The 22,291-nt window shown below is 63.0% G+C and overlaps 3 protein-coding genes across 4 annotated transcripts in view; 1 reads left to right on the top strand and 2 right to left on the bottom strand.

Annotated features, from left to right (window-relative positions):
- Nucleotides 1–39: 39 nt before the first annotated feature.
- LOC101634448 (chromosome unknown open reading frame, human C22orf23) lies at nt 40–4,905 on the bottom strand. The gene is made up of 7 exons (XM_004676450.2): nt 4,825–4,905; nt 4,422–4,533; nt 3,588–3,650; nt 1,266–1,448; nt 521–652; nt 281–381; nt 40–129 (listed from the first exon to the last, which is right to left on the bottom strand). Exons 2-7 carry the CDS (start codon nt 4,522–4,524, stop codon nt 58–60), a joined length of 654 nt encoding a protein of 217 aa, XP_004676507.1. The 5' UTR covers nt 4,525–4,533; nt 4,825–4,905; the 3' UTR covers nt 40–57.
- Nucleotides 4,906–5,073: 168 nt separating this feature from the next.
- POLR2F (polymerase (RNA) II (DNA directed) polypeptide F) overlaps nt 5,074–22,291 on the top strand; it is a 60,863-nt gene continuing 43,645 nt past the window's right edge. The window contains exons 1-6 of one of the 2 annotated variants that reach the window (XM_012735251.1): nt 5,074–5,195; nt 6,729–6,798; nt 7,750–7,880; nt 11,162–11,233; nt 11,597–11,714; nt 13,057–13,432. In XM_012735251.1, the coding sequence (XP_012590705.1) occupies nt 5,176–5,195; nt 6,729–6,798; nt 7,750–7,880; nt 11,162–11,233; nt 11,597–11,687 (384 nt within the window). In that variant the 5' untranslated portion in view covers nt 5,074–5,175 and the 3' untranslated portion in view covers nt 11,688–11,714; nt 13,057–13,432. Of the gene's footprint in view, nt 5,196–6,728; nt 6,799–7,749; nt 7,881–11,161; nt 11,234–11,596; nt 11,753–13,056 lie in introns of those variants that run through there. The other variant, XM_004675667.2, reaches the window with a different exon arrangement.
- SOX10 (SRY (sex determining region Y)-box 10) lies at nt 14,891–22,033 on the bottom strand. Its single transcript, XM_012735063.1, has 4 exons — nt 21,992–22,033; nt 21,691–21,812; nt 18,442–18,818; nt 14,891–16,739 (listed from the first exon to the last, which is right to left on the bottom strand). Exons 1-4 carry the CDS (start codon nt 22,031–22,033, stop codon nt 16,036–16,038), a joined length of 1,245 nt encoding a protein of 414 aa, XP_012590517.1. The 3' UTR covers nt 14,891–16,035.

Raw genomic sequence — 22,291 nt, 5'->3', positions numbered from 1 at the left:
CTGGCGGGGGCAGGCTCCAGAGGTGGTGGTGGGGCTCCGGCCCCCTCTGGGGACAGGCTAAACCTTGGCGAGGACCTTCCTAAGCTCCTCACTCCTCTGGCGGTCAATGTCTTCCATTTCCCGGAGTTTCTGCGGAGGGCGAGCTGAGGCTCAGGGCAGGGGCGTGGCTAGCTCCCACGACATGAAGCAGGAGCTGGAGCCTGGGCCCTGGGCCCAGCGGGCCCCTCCTCTCCCAGCACAGCCGGCCGTTCCCCCCCTCCCAAGTCCCTGTCGCTCCTACCTGGGAGATTTCAGCAAAGATGATGCCCCGGTAATGTCTGCCCTGCCCCAGGGCCTCCATGTCTGTCAGGAAATCTTTCCTCTCCTGGATCTCCTTCACCACTGCAGGGAGGTGCAGCAGTGTCCAGGGCCCTCGGCTCGGGAGGGTGGGGGTGCGCCTCTGGGGACCAGCCTGCTCCTCCCTCGGGGTCGCCCTGGCCCCTCCGGGCCCTCCCAGCACCACTGGCCCACCGAGGCTCACGTTCTTCGAAGCGGTCCGGCCCAGGGGCCGGGTCCTGGTGCCTTGCGGGAGGGGGCTTTCTCCTCCGCTCCTCTGAGTCCTTCCCGTTGGCGAAGATGTTTTGAAGTCTTCGCTTCTCCTTCTCCAGATCTCCTGGGGGGTCCAGAAACTAACTGGTCAAGGCGAGAAGGTGGGAACCCGCGCGGTGGGTTCCCCGGGTGCCCGGGAGCCCCAAGGCCCCGAGCTTGTCATGTCAAGATAGGAAGGGATGGAAAGAGCCTTGAAGAGGGCTCTGGCAAAGCCCACGCTTTGCGTGCAAGGCGAGGCTAAGAGGATTCAGCAGCAGGCCTAGGGCGGCCAGCGTGTCGGGGCTGGGGGGCTGGGGGAGTCCGGGCCGAGCGTTATGTCAGGGGCCAAGTAGGAAGTGGGGGACAACGACTCTGAACAGGCAGACGTGCGGGGGAGCTCTGGGTCTGGGGACCATGTGGCCTGAGAGCCGTGCCCATGAGTCCTGCAGCCAGACACTCGCCAGACATTAGGCACCGGCTAACCACGGATCCTGGAAAACTTTTTTAAAGAACCACTGACCTGCTTCCCCCGCACTCTGAACACCCCCAAGCTAACACGTGCCAAAGCTCAAGAGCATCAGTGTACACTGTGAGGATCTGACAGACACCCGCTCACCCGCCTGGGGGTGCCTTGTCCCGGTGCCCCCCCCAAGCCCCTTGAGGAAGGCGGCCAGGCTCTGGCCCACACGCCCACTCACGGGTGGCCTGAGGCTTGAACTGCTCCCGGTGGTAGGCCCCGTTGGCCTGGCACACACTGGCAGGCCGGAGGTGGGACTGGGCCGCCAGGATGGGCGGCAGGTAGGTGGCTGAGGCCGGCTCCTTGGCGGGCAGGACCCTCTGGCTGGACGTCGGGCTGCACTGCAGGGGCAGCGACTCTCCTCCTGGGGGCAGGGGGTGCTGCCTGCATAACGAGCCCAGCAGCAGGACGGGCTGCCCCTCCCGCCCTCCGCAGTGTCCTCTCCAAGCCACTTGATGCTTACGCGAACATGCACACAGTCGCGAACATGCACACAGATGTGTGTGCAGACGGGATTTGTTTTCAAACACTGGATCATTCTGTATTATGTTCAGAATAGACCTAACACATCATGGACATCTTTCCAGGTTGATGCACTTATATGTAACTTATTTTTTTATGGCTCTATACTAGTCCTTGGAATGGATACATTATTTATTCAACCTGTCTCCCGGTTTCAAAACTCCACACTGTTTCCAATTTGTTTTTACTACTTCAAACAATGATGCTGCAATAAACGTTCTCCTGCATCAAGCCTTTGTACTGCAGTTTCTGTTTCTGCAGGTGGCGGCCTAAAACCTGAAGGCAGGCGGGGTGTAACAGTAACAGCGAAGGGCTGGGGTGAGAGAGGAGGGCCTCCTCCAGAGGGTAACACTGAGGAAAGCCCCCCAAAGTGGTCAGGAGGCCAGCTAGGCAGGTATTTTGGGGCAGAGCTTTCCAGCCAGAGGGAACAGCCAGTGCAAAGAACCTGGGCGGGCCTGGGGCTGAGGGGCAGGAATGGAGTGACCAGGGCGGGCTGGGGGTGTGTCCTGGCAGTAAAGCCAGAGGCCAGGGAGGGCAGAAGGCTGGGCCAGCCAGGTCTGGAGAAACTATAGGAATGTTTTGAGCAAGGCGCAGGCCCCCTTGGGCTCCTCTTGAAAGGACAGTTGGGGGTGTGGAGGGCAGAGGCTGCAGTCAGGCTGTGGCTGAAGGTCAAGCAGACAGGAGAGCTGATGGGTGGCTGTGGGTCCTGGGGAATGGAAGGGGGGGCGCCCTATTTCCCACCCAGCTCCCCCACGCCTCCAGGGAGCCACGCCAGGACATCCTGGCTCTTCTCTGGGAGATGGGGGGCTACCGAGCAGGGCCCCCTGCCCTGTTTCCGCCTCTTCCCTTGGTCCATTCTCAGTGGATAATTTATGTCTGGAGTAATACTGGGTGTTCCGGTGCATGAGGGGAGTTTGTGGCCTGCCGTGGAATTTGAGCTAAAACAACTAGGATCTGGTTGAGAAGAGAGTAAAGAGGGGGTTCTAGAAGAAAGGTGACTCAGTGCCAGTGCTTGGGGGTGAATTTTTTTTTTTTTCAGAAGAAAACTGAAGAGAAGAAAGTGCCAGGCAGTGCAGTTACTTGTGTTGGCCTAACCACTGACAGAGTGAACCCTTCCGTAAATACTGAACACCTACACGCCGGGCTCCGGTGGCGAACAAGGCGGACACTGTCCTTGGCCTCCTGGCGTTCACTTTCAGGGGAATTTCCAGCACATGCTCTGTAGCCATGCTACGCTGCCCAGTGTGGAGACCGAGTTGTGGAACAGGCATGTGATGGCCCTGGCAGCCCGAGCGGCCCTTGTCTGCAGCGAGGAGGGGACGTGGCTCCTCGGCTGGGGCACAGGGCCGCCCTTCCCGGCCAGCACCAGGGCGCTGTCCATCTTTGCCTCTGACTTCCCGTCCCTATGAGCCTGGGACGGGTCCGATGCCCTCCTGACAGGCGCGTTCTTTCTTGAGAGAAAGAAATAGCTTTGGGTAGAGTCAAGTGCAACTCAGGAGGCCTGAACCTTCTAGCACTCTCTCTCAAAGTCATTCATAGGTCTCTGTCCTGAGCTATTTATGTGCAGTCAGGTAAATCTCAGAAAGCAAAAGCAAAACTATGTTCAAGATCCTAGGAGCACCTTGCTGGAGATCCACATATTTCCACGTTTTGTTTTTCTTAAAAACAAACAGTCCGGGGCCCTCCCTGGTGGTGCAGGGGGTTAGTCTCAGCACTATGAAGACATCTGCAGCCACTGTAGCATGCGTTGGATCCTTGGCCAGGGAGCTGACCCACAGGGCGCACAGGCCGCTCCTGTCTCCCTGCTGCTCCCCTCAGCAGTGTGTTTCAATAGATCTACCTGATCTGCTCCCCACTCTGTCTCTGGTGAATCCTCTCACCCCCTGCATCTCTGGCCTGTACCCCAGTTCTTGTGTGCCTAAGTAAATCAATCTTTAAAGGCGGCCCCAAGCCCAGGAAGTTTGTGTGAACTGCCTCTTACTTTTCATGGTGTCCATGATGTGGCGCTGTTGGAAGTTAGTCAGCCTGGACTCCTTCATCATCACTGCAAGATAAAGTACTTCTGTGAGGCCTCCTGGCTGCAGGCCAGCGTCCTCATTTCATCTCATGGGGATTTAACAGCGTCACTTCCTCTCTCCCCTTCTGCACCTGAGCTTGCCTCTCCCTTTCCAGCATCATTCTTTTCTATAGTGCTCATCACCATCTAGACTCTATACCTTACTTATGTAGGTTATTGTTTATCTCCTATTAAAATATTAGCTCCAGGAGAATAAGAATTTTTGCTGCCCCCTCCCTCAAATGTTGCACTTAAAACAGGTCTGAAGTCTGCATAGGCTTTCAAAAAACCTGTTGAGGGAATGAACGAACAAACAAGTATTCATGAAGCACGTGCAGGGGCTGGTGGGCCCAATGGGACCTGTCCTCCCTGTTCATGATCAGAGAGGAGACGGCTGTTAATGCCAGGGGGGCACCTCACGAGCACAGACTGTAGTTCAGCCACAGGCTGCGCTCAGCCCGGGGGAGGGGCAGCTCTGGTGGTGCCACGCTCACCCCAGAGGTGGGTTCCACTGTGGGGTGGAGGTGGGGAGGACATGTGCCTTCCCTGGAGAAACTGAAATTTGACCTAAGGGATGCACAGGAGTGTACTACCGTGCCCTTAATGCTTTGACTTTTGGCCTCCTGTGGGATTCTAACCTTTCTGAACTCCAGGCTTCTTAGCTGTAAAATGAAAATAGCAGCTGCTAAGCCACAGGTCAAGTAGGGGAGAGCTGAGTTAGAGGGTAACTGTTACTAGGCTCTTCTGCAGCGTACTGACCTCTGAGCAGCTCGCAGGTCCCTGGGGTGTATGTGGCCGGCTTGGGGCAGCGCCAGAACCCAGCTCCTTTAGTCACCGCCTCCACCCTCTCCTGGGAAGCCATGAGAGGGCCCTGAGGAGGGAAAAATGCAGTGACACGCTCCTCATCTCCCAGCCCCAATCTCTGCTCCCGCACACGCCCCACATCACCCAAAGCGGGCCACCCAAAGCAGGGGTGGGGTAGCAGAGAATTAAGATGTCAAAAGTGCTAAAGTGCCCGATACTCCCACCCTGACCAGATACCCCTCTCTTCCCTCCCATCCCCAGACTTCATCGGGCGTCGCCGCGGGAGGGAGAGGGCATTAAGATAACCGCAGGGTCAGGACAAAGCCCTTTGGGTGATACACCAAAACGGAAGCCTCACCCTAAAGTAAGACCCCGTTTGGAAGCCCCCCTCCCCTCGGAGAGCGGCGTCTGGGCTGCAGAGGCCGGAACCACGGCTCCACCCCAGACCCACTCTGGCACCCAGTCGGGCGCCCCGCGGGACTCTCGGCTGTCCCAGCTACTACAGACTGCTGTGAGCTCCGGCTACTATGGAAACGGGCACGCGCCTTCAGGCGCATGCGCATCTTTACCGCCCCTCCCCGGAAGTGCTTCCCTGTGGGCACGGCGCAGGCGCGGAGTTCGCGTGGCGCAGCGCGAGGCGGGACCGCGGAACTTGTGCGTCTACGCTGTGTTTTGGGGCGCAGAGCCGGGCGGCTGGGGCGCGGGCGGCATGTCAGACAACGAGGACAAGTGAGTGCGGGAGCGGAGTGGCCTTTGCGGAGCTCCGGAACGGGCGGGTGGAGCGGGAGCCCGGCTGGCAGGGTGTGGAGGACGGGGCGTCACGGGTGGTGTTCGGGGGACCCGGGCGGCCGAGGCGTCCGCGCGGTGGGGAACGGGAGGCGGAAGGCCAGGGGCGCAAACTGGGCACAGGAAGGCCCAGGCCAAGGGTCCAGAGGGGTCGGTGGGAAGGTGGCCTCCAGCAGACGTCCGCTGAGCCGGGCTCTGGCCCTGGCTCCTGTCCTGGGAGGACTGCCACGAGTTGGGCAGGCGCTGCCCCCGCTCTCCGCGTGCGCTTTCTAGAACAGGGGCAGACCCGCACGTTACCCCCGGACGAGGGGAGGAGTGGAGGGTAGAGTGACCCGGAGAAGGGCCTGGCGAGGCTTGCCGCCGGTAAAGGTCTGGAAGGGCTGCAGTAACGTAGGGGACAGAAAGTTGAGACTTGTACGAGGGTAGCAGTAGCAGAGGTGGTAAGTGGGTGGTTTGGCATTCTGGATTTATTGTGAAGTTAGAGCCAAACCGATTTCCTGGTGTGTGGGGAGTGGAGCGCCGTCAGAAGGGGCGTGGCCAGCATACGTGTGTTTCTCAAAATTAAGAAACAGTTGAGAGGACCCAGGGAGTGCCAGGAGAGGAGGACTTGACCATGGCCGAGCGTTTCAGCATTGGGGGGAAGGAGGAACCAGCGCAGAGACCGAGGGGGAGCAGAGCCTGTGAGCTGGGGGAACAACAAGAGAATGGGTGTCCTTGAGTCAGGTGGGGACCGGGTTTGAGCGTGGAAGCTGAGGGAGCCGTGTAGTGTGCCTCCTGACAGGCTAAGCGAGACCAAGAAGCACCCTTGACCAAGAAGCGCGCTTTGGATTCAGCAACGTGGAAATCCGTGATGAATCTGAAAAGTGGTTTTGATGGAGGCTTTAAGACAGGACTCTTACTGGGATGGGATTATAAAGGAGGGGAGGGAGGAATTAGACATGCAAATGGCAACTAACAAATGGGGCTCTGTGGGGAGGTAAAAGAAAAGTTTGGGTTTTTAAGATGGGGAAGTAACTATGTTTATCACCTGATGAGAAGGATCCCAACGCAGAGGGGAAGATGATGAATGATCCTAACAAAATTTGGAGGCTGGGCCTCCCTGGTCATGTGAGGTTAAATCTCAGCCCTATCACTTATCACCACTGTGGCTTGAGTTGGATCCCCGCCAGGGAGCGACCTCCAGGGCGCAGCAGACCTCTCCTGTCTCCCTGCTGCTCTCTCAGCAGTGGACTTCAGTAGATCCGCCTGTTCTGCTCCCCACGCTGTCTCTGATGAATCCTCTCCCCACCGCCTCTGTCCCTTTGGCCTGCACCCCAGTTCTTGTACGCATAAATAAATTAAAATAGGATTTCAAAAGTAAGCATCCTTTTAAAAAATTGGGGAGCTGATGACTCGTTAAGTCCATTGAGTTGATAGATACTTGGAATCCAGCGCTCTGCCCTCTTTAATGCTCAGCTGGCCTCTTTTTTCCTGCAGTTTTGATGGCGATGACTTCGATGACGTGGAGGAGGATGAAGGGCTCGATGACTTGGAGAACGCCGAGGAGGTCAGTGTCAGCCCCGGGCCCCCGCCGCAGTCTGCTGGTGGTGCTGCCTGAATGCCTCTGCCTCCTATTCATGGTCGGGCCCCTGCGGCCCACACCCCCAGTCAGAGCAGGCAGGTTCCAGTCCCAGGCAGTGGAGAAGCCCTGTGGGGGCTGCAGTGACTCGTTTCCTCACTGCTCACTTGGGCGCTGCTCCTCGCGCTCCTAGAGAGGCTGGAGTCTCCTCTCTGAGCGGTCTTCCTGGCTCCCACTTGAGTGCGATGTCCCCACCTTCGGTTCCCTCTGTTGCGTGCTTGTACAGCTTCATAGTCACAGCTGTTAGTTCTTTCCTGCCTTTCCCAGACTGATTCTTTGATTGGAAGCTCTCAGCGTCCATGGTAGCACCTCTTGTGCTGGCACAGGGCAGATGTTTAATAAGCAATAGTTAATGTGTGAGAGAGTGTGTTTGTACCTGCCTTCATGCTTGACTTTTTTTTTTATTTTTATTATTTGTTTATTCATGTAAGAGCTGGGGTGCAAGCCAGAGGTGTGAGGGGTGTGTGAGAGAGGATTCACTAGAGACAGTGGGGAGCAGAACAGGTGGCTTTACTGAAACACACTGCTGAAGGGAGCAGCAGGGAGACAGGAGAGGTCTGTTGCACCCTGTGGGTCACTCCCTGGCCGGGGATTAAACTCGTGGTGCATTGGCTGTGGACAGCTTCACAGTGCTGCGCTTCACAGTGCCCTGCGCCACCAGGGCAGGCCCCACTGTTGAATTTTTAGCCACTTGACCCACAGACTGAATCGCCTTGTCTGACGGATGGGAGGCTGTTCCTTGCTTCCGGCTCCAGGCCATTTTTGTGTAGGCCAGCCTCCTGGGACTGCCCGATCACAGGCCTGCGTCTTTCTCATTATCCTCCCTTCTTCCCCCAAATGCACGCTGAGCTTCTCCTTCTTTTCTGTCCTCGTGTCCAGGAGGGCCAGGAGAACGTTGAGATCCTCCCCTCTGGGGAGCGCCCACAGGCCAACCAGAAGCGAATCACCACGCCCTACATGACGAAATACGAGCGAGCCCGCGTGCTGGGTACCCGAGCCCTGCAGATTGCGTGAGTGTGGGCCTCTTTGCTCCTCGCTCTCCTTAAGTCAGCCACAGTGAGCCTGGGTCCCGAGAATAGCCTCTCCCTGCTGCACACCTGAGCAAGGGTGCTGCCTTCTGTGTTCTTGGCACCATGCTAGACCCCAGCCCTACGGGAATTTATGATTCATAGGAGAAATAAGCCATGAGCATCTGAGAAGTCAAATCACAGCACAGGAGAAAACAGCAATGAAAGTGCAGAAGTCAGTGATCTCAGGGTGGCGGAGGAGAAAAAGGCGTGCACTCAGGGGTAGCCAGGGGGTCCTCCGGGAGAGGCCACAGGGGCGGGAGAGCACAGAACAGTGGAGGGCTTCTGGGGGTCTGAAAGAAGCAAGTTTTTCTTTCTCTGAAGTGTGACAAGAGTCAGGAGCGAGCCAGCAGGCGGGAGAGCGTCTGCTAAGGTGGGGTGATCGGGGAGTGCGGCCACAGCGCCTGCCCTCCTCCCTAGGCCCCTTGTCAGATTCGTCATCTGAGGCCAAATCTGGGCAGGGTGCCCCATGGGGGGTGGAGATAGTTGGAAAGGGAAGTGGGGGCGGCACTGGTGGGATCCTGCTCTCTAGAGGAACAGGGTGCTAGATCCGCCCTCCTGCCTGTCTCACACAGCGTCCAGCCTGCTACCTCCAGTCTTGAGGGGTAAAGAGCACCCCCATGTCTGCCTTGGGATGGGTTTTATGGGCAGGCAGCTGTGTTCCTCAGTAGGGGGCCGGGGCCGCCTACTAGGGCCGGCAATTATGTGCGGTGTTTCTTTTTTTGTTTGTTTTTAAAGATTGGTTTATTTGTGCATACAGAACTGGGGTACAGGCCAGAGGTGCAGGGGGTGAGAGGATTCACCAGAGACACTGGGGAGCAGAACAGGCAGACTACGTGGAGGAAGTACACTGCTGAGGGGAGCAGCGGGCGGGTCAGGAGAGGTCTGCCGCGCCATGTGGTCACCTCCAGGGCAGGTGGGAATCAAACTCAGGCGGAAGTGGCTGTAGCTTCTCAGTGCTGCGCTTTAACCCGCTGCGCCACCAGGGAGCGCCTCGCGTGTGGTGCTTCTGATCACATGGGGGTCAGGCCCTCAGGCCACACTGGATGGGCGCCCCGGCTGTATGTGGCTTAAATTCCATTAATTAATTGATTAAAAGGTCAGTGTTTCAGGCTTCACGTTTCATGTGCTCAGCAGCCCCGTGGCTGGTGCTGCCATCAGGGAGCGCAGAGAGGACACCCCACACAGCCGAGTCTTGGGGCTACCTTGGGGGCTCAGAACGACCCAGGAAGGAGTATTCTTAGGTTGTTTTCAAGCACAGACTGCACAGATGGAGCCTGTCAGCTTTGAATGAGACGCTGCGCTGGCACCTGTGGGCAGTGACGATGCCGAGGACACAGCCCAGCTCTGGGGCTCCCGTGTGTGGAGCTGGGTGGTGCTTTGCAAGAGGTAGAAAAAAGAGAGGGGTACCTGTAGGGGGCTGGGGAGCTTCCGGAAGGGGGTAGCGCTCAGGTGGGGGCAGGAAAGGATGGTGGTTCTGAGGGTCTTCGGGTGCCAGGAAGACCGACGTGGAGGCAGGCAAGTGTGGAGATGGCGTGGGAACGGAAGCCTCTTGGGGTGCAAGGCGAGGTGTCAGGCGTGCCCAGAGTGACGAGCTCCGATAGGGGAGCATTGGGTGGCGGCGTGGGGCCCTGAAACACTTGGAGAACTTCGCAGGACAGCAGCTTGCTGGCACCCCGAGGCCCGGCCTCTGCGTCTCTCGGGGCTGGGTGCAGTCCAGCTTAGTTGGGCCTGTAGTGTCCCTTCCGGCGAAGGGCTAGGGCGCTGGCCCGCAGTCCCCTGCGGTGGTGGCCCTTGGACTGCCAGGCCCAGTGCAGCCCTGGAGCTGGGCGGGGATGCCAGGTGGTTTTGGGTGTGAGCTCACTGCCCGAGCGCCACCTGGTGGCTGTCACGCAGCCATTCGAGCGGCGGCACCCCTCACCTGGCAGGCCCGCCCCAGGCTGCTGGGGCCTGCGCTTCAGCCTCTCAGATCTTGGGAAATTCAGGCATTGGCAGATGGGGGAAGCAGGGCAGATTTAAATGTTTGAGAGAGCATGTAGGCAAACCAGATGCTGGGTCCTTGCCTTCGGAAAATTTTCAGACTTTTGTCTGAAAGGAACCAAAATCAGACCAGCCAGTAAATAAAATCATTAACGTACTAGGGGTAAACCTGACTTACCTTAGGTGTAAATTGCTAGGCGGCACTCAGTCTGGCTGATTATCAGAATCACAGGCTCCTCGAGCCTGCTGTTGGGGCTGGGTGGGCCCCGGGAACCTGTATTTCTAGCATGCTCGCCTAGGGGTTCTGATGATTAGCACATTTGGGATCTGCTCGTGAAGATTTGAGCTGGAGTCGCTAAGCCTGGCTTCCTGGAGTCGGCGCCCAGCTCGCGTGTAGAGCGAGCCTGCCCTGTGGGCCAGGAGCCGTGGGGGGCGGAGGACGCAGAGGGGCAGGCAGGGCTCCTCTGGGGGCCAGAGACGCTTGGTCTGGCTGGAGCGTGGGGTGGAGAGAGGGACGTAGCTTCAGCAGTTGCTAGAGAGATGATCAGGGTCCAGGCTGGGCTCCGCCTGGGCCACGGGATTGGCCGATGGGTTGTAAGCGGGCGAGTGCCTGGCACCCCGCTCCCTGGGGAGGGGGACGAGCAGGGCCTTGAGGAGGGGTATTGCCAAGACAGAAAGAAAGTGAGGTGACTGGGCCTGAGGCACCCCGGGGCCCAGGCCTCAGGTCGAGCCCTTGGACGGAGCTCTGCCGTGCTGCCGGCCTGGTCCGAGCTCCGCCCTGGGCAGGCCCTTGGCTGGACGGGCCTGTCGTGTGGCCGGGTCGGGGTAGCGGGCGCTCGAGCTCGCAGCTCCTGGCTCTGGTGCTGGTGCTGGGGGCTCAAGCCCCGTCTGCCGCTTACTGGCTGTGCGACAGGGCGAGTTCCTGACCTCTAGTTTCCTCACTAGTAAAACAAGCGCTTCGTGTTCCCGGCGGGGGAGGTCGGCGGAGCATCCCTGCAGGGCTTTGCTTCCGTTTTCAGATGAGGAAACTGGGGTTTGGAGCGAAAGTCCCTGGCTTTGGAGACAGAATTTAAATCCACTCATGGCCCCCCACAAGAGTGCCCACTGTGGCAGTGCCCCCGAACTGCTGCTCCCCTCCTCCCGCCCTGCCTCCGGAAGGTGAGGCCCCTCTGAGAAGGGAGCCCCGACTCCCTGCCAGGCCCTGGCCCCGTCTGCCGTCTCCTCAAGCCTGCCCTGCACCACAGGATGTGCGCCCCCGTGATGGTGGAGCTGGAGGGGGAGACAGACCCGCTGCTCATCGCCATGAAAGAGCTCAAGTAAGTGGCCCAGAGCCCGGGAGGCATCTGGGGGGTCTCTGCCGCACGCCCCCACCCTCACTCACTGTCCTGGCTGGCTCCTGCGGGCGAAGGGTGGGGTGGGGCCATTGACCTGACCTCAGGATTTCCTGGCTCCTGTTGCCTTTGCCCCACCAGCATCCCCCCCCCCCCCCCGTCCCCGACCCCCATTCAGTGTTGGGGGCAGAGCCCTTCAGCCCCACTGTCCCGCACTTGGGGGCACAGGAACGTTCGCCTTTGTCCTTCCTCTCTGCAAAGTCTGCTCGCGCCCCCAGCTGCGCCTGGGCCCGCAGCCTCCTTGCGCCCCGCACAGCCTGCCACGCGCCGACCCTCTCCCTGCCACAGGGCCCGCAAGATCCCCATCATCATCCGCCGCTACCTGCCCGACGGGAGCTATGAAGACTGGGGGGTGGACGAGCTCATCATCACGGACTGAGCCCACGCCCGCGTCCTGCCTTTCTCTGTAAATAAACCGCCGAGCCCGGCGCCCTCTCCACCGCCCGCTGCCGCCCGCTTCTTCCCGTTCGCCCCTCGATCACGCGCAGCGACTGTCAGCTCTTCAAGAAGCGCCGGGGCCCTTCCCCCACGCGTCCTCCCCACCCCTCCGTCTCCCTTCACCAGCAAGGCTGCTGCGGGGAGACACCTCAGCTGCCTTCCCAGCACACAGACCGCCTTTGTGCCCAGGGAGCTGGTTGCCACGGAGACCCCCAATTTCCTCTCCAGTGGGGACTGGCTGCAGGGGCTTCTCCCTTCTCAGGAGTATCACGGAGCAGGTCTCATCAAGCCGCCCATTGTTTCCTGAGGACCTGCCTCGAGCCTCTTATCGAGGGCGCGGATCCCCTTTCAGGAGCAGTGCCCCAGCAGGAAGCTTGGGGTGCAGTGATCTCCTGCCCTCCCCGCGGAGCCCTGCTGGGCAAGTCAGCAGCTGGAGATAGGGCCGAGCACCTGCCCCGGCCCCCACCCCCAGCCTGCGGCCCCCACGCTCCTCCCTGGGCTGCCGGGGACCTGCACCCGCACACTCCCGCCATCTGGAGGGCGGCCCTGCCTCTCCCCTTCCGCGCGGGGCTGCGCGGCCCCGCCAGGTGACCCGGGGAGCAGGGTTCAGGTGTGGCAGTGAGTCAGGCTGGGCCCCGTCCTCTCGGCTTCCAGTGGGTCCTGTTCTCTTCATCCTGCTCCCCAGCCTGCGGGAAGACCCATCCTGTGGCGCCCTGCCCCCTGGGACCGTGGAGGCGGGGGCACCGGAGGGCGCGTGTGGGACCCACCGACCAGACCGGGAAGCCGGCTCCCCGGGGGTCCCAGCGCGGCCTCTGCTGCGCCGCCGCTTCCCTCTGGGAAGAGGAGGGGCTGGGCTTGCCCGGCCTCTGCCAGGGGCAGGGTCCCTTGGGGCGCCCTGGGCAGAGGCTGGCCCCCAGGATGGGCGCGTGCTGGACTGGGTGGGAGTGAGGAGCACTCGTGCGCTGCTCTGGGGAAGGGTCACTTCAGGGAGCGGTGGCCCTCGCACCCCCTCCGTCCTCCCGCAATCCCATGCAATCCTTTAATCAAGTTGGGTGCTGAAATTTCAGCCCTGAAATGCCGCATTGTGCCGGCATCCCGGCGGCCGCCCCAGAGTGCGGGGGTCACTCTCTCGGCCCCATTTCTCTAAATGGTCTCTTTGTTCCTGCTGGGCCGCTCAGTATCAGATGTGATTAAAGGGAGATGGGGCATGGGGGGAGGGGCCAGGAGGGGGTTAACCCTTAGGGGATAAGGTGTAGCAGAGATGGATCAAGGGGTGTTTCCTCCCACCCTCCCCTTTCATTCTCTTTCAGCTGGCCAGGCCTGTCACTCAGCTGGCCTGGCCTGGTCTCTTCAGTCCCTTCCAGAAACACCTGGCCCTGCTTCACACGTGGAGCCACTGCCTCCCTGACCAGCTCACGCGGAGCCTTCGATCTAAGGGACAGGCATCGGGGGTCTTCCGACCTCTCTGGTCATTTGTCCCCAGCCCGGGCCACTTGCCCCTCCCCGGCCCCCACCCCCAGTGGCTGTCAGTCTCATGAGGTGCAGGGGCCTAGCAGCGACGCTTTCATCTTGATGTGGCCCCTGCCCGGCCTCCCAGCCTCCATCGCACCCGGGCAGGAGCTGGGCAGGCCGGGAGGAGGCGCGTGTCCAGATCCACAATAAAGCGGGAAAGTTGGGTTGTGAAAATCTCAGACTGTAAGGCTAGTGCTGCTGATCCCTCCAACATTCTAGAATCCGCTACCTATTTGAAAATACAATAGAGGGGAGGTCCGGAGCTGCCACAGGGGCCGAGGGTCCACTTCCCCCAAGTGGTGACGGGCTGCTGGTTGGAGAAGCGCCAGGCCGCGGCCCTTGGTGCCAGAGAGGCAGCCGTCTCCCGTACGGCCCTGCTGGGGAGGCCGAGCTCCGTGGCGGGTCGCCCCGGGCTGGGTCAGGCGCTTGGCCCCCCGAGGGAGGCGATGGGAGCGAAGCTGCAGAGGCCAAGTGGACACGCCTGCCCTCTTCATGTGAGCCTGTGGTGTTTGTTACTCGGGTGTGGATGTTCAAGCTTGTAAACGACAGCTCAGAAGGGAGCTGACAAGCTGGATTCAGAATTCCACGAGATTTAATATAGTTGGGGAAAGGGTCAAACCCAACAAGATGAAACCTGCCAAAGAACTGGGGGGTGAAATCCTGCGTTTATGTACGACAAAATAGAACACCAGAGGACAGCTTCCAGTGCCACCCTGGGGCTCTGCGGGCCGGCCGCTGGGAGGGGGCCGCCAGCCTTGGCTCCCGTGGGGGTGTGGCCACCCTGGAGAACTTGGGAGGTCTTGACCCTTCCCACCCCCCCCCAGGGGAGAGGCTGGCGACCACGGAGAGGCGGGTGAGGAGCCTGGGTGCTGAGGGGTGGGCGGGCAGAGGCCAGGGTTGGGAGTCGGCTGGCACCAACCCTCGCCTCAGCCTCTCCAAGCTTCAGTTTCCCCATCTGGAAAATGGGGTGTTGGGCACCCTCCTTCAAAGGTCTGAGGGGCAAGCACTTGGTCAGGGCGCACTCTGGCTGGTACTGTGCTCCTGAGGTGGCTATGGAGGGGCCTATCAGGTGGAGAAGATGCCCACACCCCCGCCGGGGTGCCTGGTGCTCGGGCGGAACAGCTACCCGCCCCCGTCGTCCTCAGTGCCCTGGGGGCGGGTGCACGTCCGCGTCCTTGGTTTATACCTGCACACTGGCAGCTGCCGTGAAGCCTCGGCTGGATTCTGGGGTGAGCCTGTGTGGGGGGTGAGAGGCGGCAGGTAGGGGCACCACATGGAGCCCCAGGCACACAGCCTGAAGGGCCGGGTCTGCTGCCGCAAACGGCCCCACAGCCCTCCTGCCGGCCGAGCACGGGCTGCCCGGGAGGTGTCCTCATGGCGCTGGGTGTCTGGGGGTGGCCCACGCGGGGTGGGGCGCAGCTGGGCTGGGGGTGCTGCTCCCCTCAAGCTTCCCGAGCACAGAGAGCCCACCGGGAAGCCAGTCGTCCCACCGCGTAGCGTCCCCCTTCTTAGGCGAGAGAGACCTCTGGGTTACCTCCCCTTTGCGTTGCACCCCTAGCTTTTCCCAGGTCTGAGGAAGCACAGGGCCGGGGGAAGAGACCAAGAGACAGGCAGGGCAGGCCTACCACGCGGTGCCGGAACCTCTCTTTATTATGTGGAATCTTAATGCAGAGTTAATAGGGACTGGAGTACCTAGGAGGGGGCGAGGAAACGGGGCCTACCGAGATAAATAAGGGGCAGCAATGAGTTACATGCGGATCGTGGGGCTGCAGGACAGGGAAGGGGCCGACGGAGCTACGTACTTCATTCAGGTATCACTGGGCGGCGAGGGCAGAGGGCAGGGCAGAATGTACATGTGAGGAGTTTAGTGTCTTCAGCCTGCTGCCAGCCACCTGGCGGCTGGGCCCTGTGTCTCCTGGAGCCGAGGGCTTGCGCCTGGGCAGCTAGAACTCTGGGAAGCCCAAGGGGTTGGGACTGACAGAGCAGGGCCACAGGGCCTGGCGAGGGTTGAGGGGGTTTGTGGGGAGCCCGGAGAAGGCTCTGTGAATTGTCTCTGAATCCTTTCCTGGAACCCCGGCCCCTCACCCCGGGGGGGTGCCCCAAGGCCCGGGAGGTGGTTGTGGGGTGGGTGGGGCCAAGAGGTGCTTCCTCCATGAGACAGCATGAGATTATTGGCACAGATTGGATCTGGGGGGCGCTGTGCCAATTCCTTCCTGTTTTCGGGAGGGACGGGGGTCCGGAGGGCATGAGGCCTCCCACTGAGTCCCTATTCCCGGACGTTCAAAGCTGCCCTTGGCCCCCGAGGGGCAGAGGTGGGCCTCTCTGGGCATGATGTGGTCTCTGGGTGGCCTTGCTCCGAGGCATGTAGCAGAGGTGGCACAGGTCACGTCCAACCCCGGGTAATGCAAGACCCAGAGGACGTGGGCGCTGGCGTGGCGAGGCCCCGCTCCCCAGGCCTGGAGGCCTCCCCCAGAGGAGGGGCCCGTCCGCCTCAGTCCTGGGATCAAGGGTCACGGGGGGTGGGGAGGCGCAGCCCCGCATCTTTCAGTCTAGGGCGGCCACCGACCTCCGCCCAGCCTGGCAACCAAGGGCTTTGCCTGGGCTGGGGCCTGGACAGGATGGGGCAGGGTCATCAAAGGCAGGAAGCCAGACAGACAGTCTCCCCTCGACCGCCAGCCTTGCAGCCCCCTCCATCGGGCCTGTGATGGGCAAGGGATGGGGTGCAAAGGCTGGGGAGAGGGGCTCACTACCCAGCGGGCCCAGGTGGGATGGTCCCCCTAAGGACGGGACAGCGTCGTATATACGGGCTGCTCCCAGTGTGTGGGGCTGTGGGACTGGGGCCCTGAGGGGCTGGGGTCAGAGATGGCCGTGTAGAGGGGCCGCTGGGAGGGCCCCATGTAGGAGAAGGCCGAGTAGAGCCCGGAGGCTTGGCCCGAGTGGCCATAATAGGGTCCTGAGGGCTGGTGGTCAGAGTAGTCGAACTGGGGGCGGGAGATGGAGGGGAAGGCGGAGCCGTAATGGGGCAGACTGAGGGAGGTGTAGGCGATCTGGGAGGTGGACGGCTGGTCGCTGTAGTGGGGGGGCCCCTGGGGCCCCGCGGTCTCCGTCTTCACCTGGGCCTTGGCATCCACACCCGGCGGTGAGACCGTGGGCAGAGCCACGCCCGGCGGCTTGGAGATCCAGGCAGAGTGTCCGCTGGCCACAGCCAGGGCGCTGCCCAGCCCATAGCCGGCCGCCGAGTAGCCGCCCACGTGGCCTGGGTGCCCGTTGGGCGGCAGGTACTGGTCCAACTCAGCCACGTCAAAGGTCTCCATGTTGGACATTACCTCGTGGCTGATCTCCCCGATGTCCACGTTGCCGAAGTCGATGTGAGGCTTGCCCCCCTCCCCCAGAGGGCGCCCGTCCCGCTTGGGGTCTGCCTTGCCCGGCTGCAGCTCCGTCTTTGGGGTGGTCGGCGGGGTGGGTGGGCCATGGCTCTGGCCTGGGAGGAAGAGTGATGGAGAGAGGGGGACGAGGTCAGAGGCCCCCGGCTTCGCGAGCTGCCCGGGGCTGGTCACGTGCGCGTCCCGGCGGGCTGAGTGTGTCTACGGTGGCCTGGGGTGGTCCCGGTTGTTTACGAGATGCCCCGGGTGCCCGGGATTAGGGACGGGCCCGGAGCAGGACCCCTGTGTGTCACCCACCTCCTCGGCAAGGCGGCTTCATTTTGAAGGACCTTTCCTTCTGGAAAGTTCTTCCTCGGGTCAGCAGGAGGCGGTTTCCCGCCCTGCTCCCGGGCCCCTCAGCTACTGACCTCTAGGGGCCGGCCCACCTGAGGACCCCTGCTCTCTGCGACATGTGCTGGCCGTGCCCCTTGCTGACCTGGGCCGCCCTCGCCACCCTGACTCGGGGCACCTTTGCCGCCTGGCCTGTGCCTCCACCTACCCTGGCCGCAGCGCTCCCTAAGGTCTGCCCACGCCCACCTGCCCACGCCCTCCCCGCCGCCCCAGCCCCAGCGGCGCCCTCAGCCCCTCACACGCTCGCCACGTCGCCCGTCCCCCGGGTTCTGGCCGGACCCAGCCTGCCTTGCCCTGCCCCTGGCCCCTGGTCCCTTTACTCTTGCCCGTGACCTCTGCCAACACTCTGGGGTCCTGCTCCCTGCCCGTGGCGGGACACCAGCATCTCAGCGCGGCCTGCCCTCCTCTGCGGGGGAGGCCCAGAGCCCCACTCTGGCGACGGCCATGCAAAGGGCTAGGGAGCCTGCAGGAGCCACCTCCAGCCTGGGGTCAGTGAGGGTCGCACTGAGGAGTAGCTGTGCGGGCCCTGAAGGCGAGGAGGCGCCCGACCCCCCCAACCCCCGGCGTATTCCGAGGCGGGGTCCTGTACAGGGCCGGGGGCTTCCTGGTGTGTGCTGTGACCCTGCCTCTCTGGAGGTGAGCAGTACTTTCGGGGGGAGGGGCGCGGGGGGAGGGCTCCCACCCCGTCCACCCGGGCCGCCGCGCCCCTAGGGCAGGACCCTGCGGTCCGAACGCCGAGCTCCCGGGCTGGGGTTTGAGTCCTGGCTCTGCACCTGGGGTGTGACCTGGGCAAACCCCGCCGGCTCTCGTCAGTGCAGACGATGCGGAGCGGCACAGACACCGCCCCTTCCAGAAGCCTCCCGGGCCAGGGTCTGACTGAGGCCTGGCGGGAGGGCCTCCCCGCCTGTCTTGAGGGCCTCCTGAGGGCAGGTTCCCCTCCCTGCTCCCCGCTGGTCTCTGCCCGGGCCCGAGGCGGGCGCCTAACTCCTTCTCAGAGGGCCCCGTGGGCCTGCCCCGCACCGGGCGCCCAGGGGGACTGGACACCTGTCTCTGAGGCGAGCTCTGCTCGCGGGCACTTGCCGGGGGCACGCTGTGCCCACCCAGGCCGCGGAGCCCAACTCCCGGGCTCGTCTCAGCGGGCCCACTCAGCGCGCTCACCTGGTTATGACGACCAGTGAGTAACGCGCCGTCATCGCCGGGGGCGAGAATGAAACAAGTCGCCCCAAGTGTGGCCACCAGACCTGTGGCTGGAACGAGGCCATGTCGCCTCCCATGTCTCCAGTCACGTCCACCTCACGGGCACCCCCGTCGCCGGAGCCACCTTGTCCACACCTGGCCTGGCTCCTGGCCCCCCCCCAGCACTCCGGGGCGCGGGCCCGCCCGCTCCGTGCAGCTCCCGGCCCTCCTCACCTGAGGGGTGCTCCGGGTTCCCGTCCGACATCGGGGAGCCCTCTCCGGGGTGCCGGTGGTCCAGGTGGGCGCCCTTGTAGTGGGCCTGGATGGCGGCCGTCCCGCCCTGCTCGGCCTCGCCGCCGGGGCACTCGGCCTCGCCCTGGGCGGCCTTCCCGTTCTTCCGCCGCCGCGGCTGGTACTTGTAGTCCGGATGGTCCTTCTTGTGCTGCATCCGGAGCCGCTCGGCCTCTTCGATGAAGGGACGCTTGTCGCTCTCGTTCAGCAACCTGTGGTGGACAGCACGGCCCGCCTGAGTGGCGCCCCAGGAAACAGGCTCCGGGCTGGGGGCCTGGTCCAGGGGCCCCCTCGGTCCTGCTGGCTGGGCCCGGGAGGCTCTGCGGGTGGGGTCAGGGCGGAGTGGCGCCCCGAGGGAAGGAAATCAGAGCGCTGCGAGTGCCCACAGCGGCTGGACAGCGGCTGGGGTAAGCGCCCGAGGCCTGCAAACAGGCGCGTGCCAGGGGAGGGTCCAGCCTCCGCTCCTTGCTGCTCACCCTCTGGTCCTGGGCCGTGGGCGAGGCGCGTCTGGGAACCTATTTGAGCGAGGCTGACCGGCTCACCTACCTCCGGGAGGGACGGGCGGGCGGGACAGCCGTTGCCCTCTGAGGGCGGGGGCGGGGCCTTGAGAAACACTGGGGGTAGCTGGACGAGGACCTAGGTGGGCCCCTCCTCTCTGGAACCCTGGCCTTGTGACTGCAGTGGGTGGGGCCGAGGGGGGCAGGTGAGCCTCCTCTACTAAGGGGGTCGCTGCCCCGCAGGGTCAGATCGCTTCGGGGCAGGGGGTAGTGGATGCGGACTCTCTTCTCAGACCTGGGGCAAGCAGGCAGACCCTGCCTGCCGCCCCAAGACCAGCCCGTGGAGGAGCCCTGTGCACCAGCCTCAGACACGTGGGGCTCGGGACGGCTCTGCCCAAGCTGCTCTCGGTAGCTGACCGCACCCCCACCGGGGGTGCCCTCTTCCCTGCCAGAAGGCCCGGCCCCCCTGCCCAGGGCACGAGGAGAGGTCACACCAGGGGCCTCCGGGCTGCGTGGATTCCTCCGCAGCTTAGCCTCCTGGGCCCTTCCCCCAGATGGCCCTGCTGAGCCCAGAGTCCCTCTGGCAGAATGATGGTCTGCAGACCTCAGACGACCTTGGCAGTGAGGAGGTGGGTGCAGGCTCCCCCCCAGCCCTCCTGCTGAGCCTTTGCTGGGCTGGCCCCAGGGGCGTGGGTACACAGGCCCTGGAAAGCTGGGGAGGACTGTGGGGCACACAGCAGACTCGGCCAGCAGGGTCCCCCGCAGAGAGGCCCCAGGGCGCCATGCTGGGACACGCTCCCCCCGAGCCCTTCCCAGTGCTCTGTCCAGCTGGCAACTGCGTGAGGGTCGGCAAGAGTACGGCAGGCGGCACGGAGGCGGGACAGGCCGGAAGAGCGGGACGACCCCAACAGAGCACCCCATTGCTGCTGCTTGTGCTCACTGCCAGCAGGACCCTAACCTGGAAAGGACCCACTCCAGGCGGGCCAGCCCGAACCCCGCTTCAGCCGCAGCCTGGCCTCCCCTGGATGCCCAACCTCAGTTCTCTCTGTTCAGGCTCCCTCTGAACCCCAGAGCCATCCCGCCCCACCACACCCTACACCAGTGTCCACCCTCCTCTTGATCCCGCACGCTCCCCAACACTCTGTGCCACGTGTAGCTCTAACTGCTGACCCCACGAACTCCTGGGGGCTCCCCGGCTGCTGTTCCCCCTGGGGGCAAGGAAGGGGTGCAGGGGCTGGGGGCCAGGAGAGGCTCGAATGTGGACCCCCCTCCCATGCTCCTGGCTCCAGCTGTCTCTCAGGTGGGCTCACCAACACCCAGCCAGCAGCACGCGGCCGGCGTCTGAAGGGCCTTTCCGGGTGCCCAGAGAAGGTCAGTGCGACTGTCAGAGCTCACGGCCACCAAGCCGAGCCCCAGGCACTGGCCTGTGTCTGCCCAGCCCCCCGCAACCCCCAGCTGGCACGCTTTGTGGCTTGGGGGTCCGTTTTCCTGTTCTGCCTACCAAGCCGCCCTCTTCCTGATGGCCTTTAGGTGGGTCTGAGGGGGTGACTTGGGGAGGTGCCCTGGCGAGACTGCCAGTCTGGGGTATCCACAGATGCCTCCGGGGCCCTGCCCAGGGCTGGGTGGCCAGCGTGCGTGCGTGCGTGCCCTTGATTCTCCTCTGTGGCCTTTCCCCTCCCACCCCGGGCGGGGTCTCGAGCGGGCACTGCCTACTCTTCTGATGGCCCCCACCCCAGCTGGGCCTGGGGCCTCCTGAGCCCGAGCGTGCACAGCTTGAGTGGGGGCCAGGAACAACCCCCGGGAGGCAGCCCTAGCCAGGGTCTGAGGCTGGGGGGGCAGGGCCAGGAGCAATGAGGGGTCCAATCTTAAATCCTTGGTTGTGGGGTGGCGGGAGAAAGGGGGGTCATTTCCTTTGTCACCCTCACCGTGCTCATGTTATGGCCTGCTTGCGGCCCCCAGGGCCCCTGTCTCTAAGCTCGCCCGTTCTTTGCCCCGGTGCCGAGGGGACTGGCCTGGCGGACCCTGGCGCGAGCTCCTGCCTCTGTTCCAGGGCAGAACTGGACCCTCTGGGCCTGGGCCTGTGCAGAGCTTCCCGGGAGCCTGGGACCTGCCCTCTTTCCTGAGACTGCCCCAAGGTCTGTCCCAAGGTCTTAGGCCAGACCCATCTCTGCTGCCCCGGGGCCGTCAAGGGGAGGCGGTGGCAGGGCAGCCAGAAGGACCTCAGTCCACTCCTCTCCTGTGCCCCCACAATCTCCTGACCGAGCCTTAGCGTGAGAGGCTAACCCACGCCATGACCACGCCATGACCGCGGGCAATGTGGGACGAGGCCACAGACAGCCTTGGCCCGGATCGCCACCAGCTGTTACGTGGCCCTTGGGTCGTCGGCCTTTCTGGGCCTGTCCAGTGGGGGAGTCCCATGGGGGAACCAGGTGACCCCAGCAGCCTCACAGCTCCTGAGCCCTTGTTCTCTTTCTGGGGTGGGGGGCGGCCTTGGTCAGTGAATGGCCAGGCTGAGCCCCAGTTCTGGCATAAGGGTTGGCAGACTCTGTCCTTGGGAGAAGCTCTTCCCAGAGGTCCGAGTTGGTCTCAGGGAGTCTGGGCCCCCAGGGCACCCTAGGTAGGAAGGGACCAAGGTTTCCTACTGACGGGGTGCTTAACTCCAGCTCCAGGGCTGGGGGTTGGGGGAGGAGGTTACTCAATGCTGGGTGGGGCCCCAGGAGGGAAGATGGCGCCCAGCTGGGAGAGGGAGGGAGCCCGCCACCAGCCGGCAGCCTGTGCCGGAGGAGGGGGCTTCTTTCTAGGGGACGAAGGAGCCCCCTGAGGGAGAGAGAGCCAGCAGAAGGCATGGTGGACTGGGGGGGACAGGCTGCCACCCTGCAGGGCAGATTTGCCCCCAGCAACCTCCATCCCTGTTGGAATTTCCTGTTTTCCTAGAACTGTTCCCCCAGTCTCCATCTGGCTGCCTCGGTTTCCCTCTTTTCCCAGACAGACCTTACCGTCTTTCCCAAGCCTCTCCCCTGGCGCTCCGCCTGACCCATGCCCTGGTATCAGGGGCACCCTTGGGTGGGTGTGCGCCGCTGCCGGGAGGCGCAGGAGGGAGGGCAGGGTGGTAGGGACCCCACCGGCTGCCACCGGCAGAATTCCAGCCGCGAGGGGGCGCCCTCCGGGTCGCTGCCCGGGTGGGGAGACCCCCCTAGGCCTCTGGAGTTCCGAGCCACCCAAGGGGGAACCTGAGGGGAGGCGGGCGCCAGGAGCAGGGTGCAGGAAAGCTGGCGAGGCTGGGTTCCCAGGCCGGC

The sequence above is a fragment of the Condylura cristata genome, unplaced genomic scaffold, assembly GCF_000260355.1.
Source record: "Condylura cristata isolate star-nosed mole 26May11 unplaced genomic scaffold, ConCri1.0 scaffold00004, whole genome shotgun sequence".
Classification (NCBI taxonomy): Eukaryota; Metazoa; Chordata; class Mammalia; order Eulipotyphla; family Talpidae; genus Condylura; species Condylura cristata.
Note: the sequence above shows the minus strand (reverse complement) of the source record. Positions and strands in the feature narration are given on the sequence as shown.

Coding starts and splice junctions, on each gene's coding strand:
- SOX10 (XM_012735063.1), bottom strand. CDS start 22,033: ATGGGTCAGGCGGAGCGCCAGGGGAGAGGCTTGGGAAAGACG. Junction 21,813..21,991: donor GGAGAGGCTTGGGAAAGACG/GTAAGGTCTGTC, acceptor TCTCTCCCTCAG/GGGGCTCCTTCGTCCCCTAG. Junction 16,740..18,441: donor GAACCCGGAGCACCCCTCAG/GTGAGGAGGGCC, acceptor TCTTCCTCCCAG/GCCAGAGCCATGGCCCACCC.
- LOC101634448 (XM_004676450.2), bottom strand. CDS start 4,524: ATGGCTTCCCAGGAGAGGGTGGAGGCGGTGACTAAAGGAGCTGGGTTC. Junction 653..1,265: donor GTTCAAGCCTCAGGCCACCC/GTGAGTGGGCGT, acceptor TGGACCCCCCAG/GAGATCTGGAGAAGGAGAAG. Junction 130..280: donor TCTTTGCTGAAATCTCCCAG/GTAGGAGCGACA, acceptor CGCCCTCCGCAG/AAACTCCGGGAAATGGAAGA.